Raw genomic sequence first — 6000 nt, 5'->3', positions numbered from 1 at the left:
AGAGCCAACAAAAAATGCACATAATTGTACCGAAAACCAAATTTAAATTCAACCAGTCCCAAAACATCCATGAAACAACTTTTTCACATATTTACATGTAATCTTCATTTTTTTTAGATCCCCCAAGCTAAATACTTTCTCTTCGTTCGAAAATTGGCTTTCAATATATGGATTATACAAATAAAATATAAAATGTTTTACATCGGTTGAATTTAATTTAAACTCTTTTTGGGACGAAAAGAAAAAATATTCCAATTTACATTCCTGTATTTGAACAAAGAAGAAAACCATAAACAAATGGGGTTCATTTCGAACGCAAAATAATAAACACAAAACTTTATTTATCATATAAGTTTTAAAAATATTAATTTACGAGTGTTCAAGTGTCTTAAAAAGCTCAATACTAAAAATAATATGTTGACATGATGAGAAACAACGACGTTCTAATTTAGTTTCCACTACTTTTACATACATTTTTCTATGGCAGCTGTAGTTGTAATTCAAAAGTCGTTGGAAAACTCTACAAATGGGAAATTGTTGACGTCCTTTGTGGTTTTATAGATAAATAGCTTACGCTAAAACTAATATTGATTAATTTAAACGACCATAGAACACCAAATATTTTACAAAATATTTATAAATGACTCGAAAATTTTTGTTTTAACCGCAAAGGCCAGCTAAATCGGTCGAATCTATCGCCGCTTCTTGTTTTGTCTTTTGCAAGCTTAAATACATTAATTAGCAGTAGGTTAACTGGTTTGTCTTTCTCAGAAAGTCTGGCATCGAAATGTTACCAAGAATCGAGAATCGAATCGAGATAATTGCCCTTCACTTGTGCACCTAGACACAATGAAGCCATTCAAGTAATCAACTGCGAAAAAATTGTTGTTTGAATTGTCAATTTCTAATTTATAAATTCTAACTGCTTATTATTAAGCTGCAAATTAATCAACCAATAGGTACTTCTTATCTAAATAGTTTTCATGTCAAATATTAAAATGAATTAATATAAAAAATATAAAAGTATGAAAACTTATCAAAATAATAATAATAAAATTAAATTATTCTTTTGAATCGTCAAATGTTTAGGGTTTTATTTAATACAAAAAAAATTGTTGTTTGAATTGTCAATTTCTAATTTATAAATTCTAACTGCTTATTATTAAGCTGCAAATTAATAAGCCAATAGGTACTTCTTATCTAAATACTTTTCATGTTTAAAAATGAATTAATATAAAAAATATAAAAGTTTTCATATTATTTTAAATCGACAAATGTTCAGGGTTTTATTTAATACAATGTATTTATATTGCTACTTTTATTCAATTCGGATGACAGCATTTTAAGTTTTCAATCAAACATATTAAAAAGAAACGAAATAAAGTTAAAAATATTCAAAGTAGCTTGATGATTTCAGTCTCGGTAACATTCTTTTAATTTATATTTTTGGGTGTACGACTTTGGAGTTTTAATGATGCAACTTTTCTGGCAATGCCTGCATATATATTCTGTTCTCTCGCCCCCGCTGATGTGACTTGGATTTATTATTTTCCTGGGAGCTCTTCTATGTATATATAGTATATCTGATAACTGTAACCTGCGATTAGCATTCGATTAGTATGCGAACGAGGTCGAAAATCGAAGAGACCGAGAACTTGTTCGATAGCCGTCGGCGGCTGATTGGGCCGAATAGGCCATTGGCTGTCATGCATATGGATGGCCAGCATAATAGGATGGCCAATATGCATAATGCCGAGTCGGCGGTCCCAGTCGCCGCCACATCCACAATCACAATCACATTGTTCCGCCCGCGGACTTATTAAAATGCGCACGCATGCGCAGACCGCCCCGCTGCCGAAAACCGGCTTTTGTTTCTCGATTCCACTCGAAACCGATCGAATAAGCCTGAGTCGAGTTGAATCATCCGCCAACCAGTTCAAACGAAAGTGAATTGAGATCGAGACTGAGATTGTTTGCTGAGCGAGCGAACAATGGAGCTCACGATCGTCTTAGAGGCCCGCACCCTAGTGCTCAAATATAATATCAGGGCTGCTCTTCTGGTGGGATAAAAATCACGGAAATCAGAAAAAGCTGTTGGAGAAGCCCCTTCATCAGCAAATGCACTTTTTCGTAGGTGCCAAAGTGCCAAGTGCCAAAATTCCCAACACTTTAATGATGTTTCTAAACAAAATATTAACCTATAAATTGTATATCACATTATTTCTAGAACTTATTTATTCGGGTAGCACTGGTGCACTTAAAATGCATCCAATTAGCAAAACTAAGTATTAAAAGCTAAAGACTAAATGTAGTTCCAATTAACTTACTTAGAACGACCCACTTTGTGATCGCAAAACCGACTTAACGTTCCAATTGCAAATGACAAACTCCCATTGCAATGCGAAATTCATTTGCAAATCTTTACCGGTAATTCGGTTATATTGCAATCATTATTATGGTATTTGGCTAACCTTTTTCGAAAGATGTCGCTGGCATGGTCTGGCTTTTTCCGACCTTTTCCCACCCGCTCCCCTCCGCCGAGCTCCCGTCAAAGTTGGCCACGATCGACCGATCGACCGACCGACCGACCGAGTGATTTGGGCCCGACCGGCGATGGAGAGTTGAGTCGCGTTGGCTTCTTGCAATTTCTCGGGCGCGGGTCTCGATCAGTTGGCGGTTTGCACTTGCGCGTTGCGGACGTCTCGCTCTACTCGCCGCTTCGATCTCCCCTCTCGCACACACTCTCCAAACACCTCGATCCGGATCCGGGATTAGCTCGTCCGTACACGTATCCAAAGTGAAGATGTTGCGGCTGAGTCTGCTGGCCGTGCTGCTGGTGGCAGCTGGTGTAAATGGTAAGTTTGTGGCCATCGTCGACCGATCCAATCCAATCCGATACAGTGATAAATATCGCTTCCGCATTCGCCATATATAAGTATATAAGTCCAAAAGATATATACCAGTATGTTTTTTTGCTATTTTTGTTTCTGTGCTTTTCGTGCGAGTGAAAGAAACCAAGAGTCTCTTCCTGAGTATTTGTTCGGTTGTTCGTTCGAGTGCTGGAAAATGAAAAACTGACTGCCTAAAGTCGCGAGCTCGCTTCCTGTACGAATTAGGTAACACTGTCAGCGGTTTCCCAACTGGTTTTCACCCTGTCGGCTCGCAAGGTCAGCTGTCCTGTCGGGAAACTGGTTGTATGGCTGGGCATCCAGTTTCGGGCCACTCCACACCACTCCACGCTTCCCAGTTGCGTAACAAAAAGACTGCCAACCGACAGCCAACGACTGCCGAACTGACCTCCAACTTGATTAGCGGCAACTTTTGCAAATCTCGCTTGGTTAGTCGCCCATGCTAATAAACAATTCATCCAGAAAGCCAGCCGTCGGCATACATTTACATACACGGCAAGAAAAAACTTACACCGTTTTAACAGAATCGCTGAAAAAATAATTTACACCTCTTGGAACGCATCTTTCAAATTATTGTCTAAACAAAAAAAAAAAACTCGCTTGGTTAAAGCGACAAAAATAATTAAAATAATACAGTTTCTGTCAAGCAAAAAATTACTTCAAAGCACAAAAAATAAATATATATACTTCTTGTTGATCTATAAACCTATAGTATTTTAAATATATAAAAACCGATTCTGCTTTGAAAAAAAAGTATTTCAATACAAATGTTGTGAAAAAATAGCTTGTCAAATTCAATTAAACTCATTAATTTAATAGTCGTTTAATCCGGTTCGAAGACACGTTTTTTGTCGTGTAGTTCACATATCGGAAATATCTGCGAGATGAACTTCATGAATATGCAAATTCTGACGAGTCTTTTCTGCACAGATTTCATGGTCAACTTTCGCTTAATTTTGCCCAGATGCTCAACTGCTTTTATTTATACATTTATTGCTTAGATGCCTTTATTTATATGTTTTCTCAGTCAAACAATCATTCGAGGAGTTTCTTCTTTCGATTTCACTTTATTTGGTGCTCGACGGGCGGTGGAAAACTTGTTTCGAAAACGGTTCATATTGCCTAAATTATGTAAACGTAAATGTAAAATGTAAGAAAAAGCGGTAAAACCAACGGGAATTGGAAATGCCAATCGATTTTATTTATTTTTTACTTTTTGAGAGCTCGCAGCAGATGCTGAGCTTCATTTATGCAACTTGATTGTGACATTGATTTTACTTTTTCTTTTATTTGTTGGCCATCGCCAAGCTCGTTGCATAATTGCTTTTGGTGTGTGATGAAAAATCTGCCAAAAAGCTTAACAAAAAACAAAAAAAATACTTTCATTTCATCAGCGTGCGATTGCACAAGTGGAAAAATATATATTAACGGGCTTTTTTGCGGTGCCTTTTTGCTTGTTTGCCGAAATCCTTTAAAAAGAAATGATATAAACATAGTGAAAGCGTTTTTAACACAGGAGCTCATTTCGCTGCTGACGTTCTCTATTAGATGTCTAGTTTTGAATGGATGAAACTTTTTATTGAACGCCTCGCTTGGAGACTCGACCATTTAATTTCGACACATTTTTGAACAAAACAGGAAAGGGCGCATTTATCGGCAAATTTTTTATGAATGGTCAGTTTTTTTTATTAAATGGATAAATGCTTTTAGTATGGCAAAAAAATGTAAGCTTTCGATTGTTGTGATTTGCAATAGTCAGTTGAGTAAAGTTTAACACAAGCCACAAAAATTATAGTTTTTATGAGCTCTACTTAATTGAAGTTTACCATTACGACTGCTATTATATTACCATATAATCACTTTCATAAAATAATTTCGTTTTGGAGAATGTAGCTCTGATTTAAAGAGAATGTCAATCTTATTATCCTAAAGAAAGAGCCAATAAGGGAAAAAGGAATTTTTCACTCTCCAGCGCGACACATTCATATAATTGAAATTTCCTGACCCGCGCTTCCTTAAGCCACGAAAAATATCCTTACCACTCGTGGCATTTAATGTATTTTTTGTGAGGCCGACTTAAAGAAAACGAAATCAACATAATTTAAAAATACATTAAAACAAATTGGTGGGCGGAAAAAGTAGGTTGGAAAAGGGGGAAAGCAGCGGGCACATGAGCCATTTAAACGCAAATTTGTTGACAAAGGCAAGTGGCTTTGGCCATTACACACTCGAAAAGTGAACACTGAGGTTTTCCCTCCCCGCACGCCCCCTCACGCCCCTGCATCTCTCTTTCTCTTTCCCACTGAGCTAACCAAATCGGCATTATTTACAATTTAAGTGTTGTAAATGCAGAGAAGCAGCAACTGAAACACACGCACGCTGCGCGAAAATGGCAAATGTTGCAAAAGGAAGCGACAAAAACATTTAAGCAGCTTAACAGCACAAATACAAACGCACACAGCTACAAGCACACTCACACACACACAGACACTTACATACACTTGCAGACAAACGCATGGACAGGCGTGAAAAATGAGGCGCAAAGCAGCCACAGAAATGCGTGAAAAATTACTTGAAAATACCAGCGGATAAACAACAACAAATAACAACCGAAAACGCTTTACCAAATAAAAAATAAAAACAGATGCGCACGAAAGAGACAGCGATTGCAAAAGAAGGAAAGAGACAGGGCGAGGCGAATGTGAAATGTGTTAAGTGAATATCCGTAAATAAACAACTGAATCGAAGTGTGTCAGCGAAGGGAAAACTATACTTTTGGAGCACATAAGCCAATTACCCCAGAAGAATCTTTTGTTACACAAAAACCTATAAATAATTGTTTTATTCTTATTTAAATCACGGAACTTAACTAGCAGAAACTTAAAACAATTAATGATTAATTATCATGTATTTCATTCAATATCATGTATTTTACCGTACCAAAGATGTATACAGTTTAAATTAAAAATCGGCTTGAAACAAACTTGTAAATTAAACACAAAGATTGAATAGCAAAAACCCTAAAAAAAATTTTTGTCATTAATAAATATTTTAAACGTTTAATATTTTTACCCAGCTCTTAAAGGTACAA

General features: G+C 36.4%; 1 protein-coding gene across 1 annotated transcript in view; it reads left to right on the top strand.

Annotated features, from left to right (window-relative positions):
- The first annotated feature begins 2658 nt into the window (after positions 1 to 2658).
- LOC108101433 (chitin deacetylase 1) overlaps positions 2659 to 6000 on the top strand; it is a 46277-nt gene continuing 42935 nt past the window's right edge. The window contains exon 1 of the mRNA XM_017205761.1: positions 2659 to 2855. Within this exon, the coding sequence (XP_017061250.1) occupies positions 2804 to 2855 (52 nt within the window). The 5' untranslated portion in view covers positions 2659 to 2803. The remainder of the gene's footprint in view (positions 2856 to 6000) is intronic.

This window comes from Drosophila ficusphila, unplaced genomic scaffold (genome assembly GCF_018152265.1).
Source record: "Drosophila ficusphila isolate 14025-0441.05 unplaced genomic scaffold, ASM1815226v1 contig_197, whole genome shotgun sequence".
In the NCBI taxonomy this organism is placed as follows: Eukaryota; Metazoa; Arthropoda; class Insecta; order Diptera; family Drosophilidae; genus Drosophila; species Drosophila ficusphila.
This window is presented reverse-complemented; position numbering and strand designations above follow the sequence as displayed.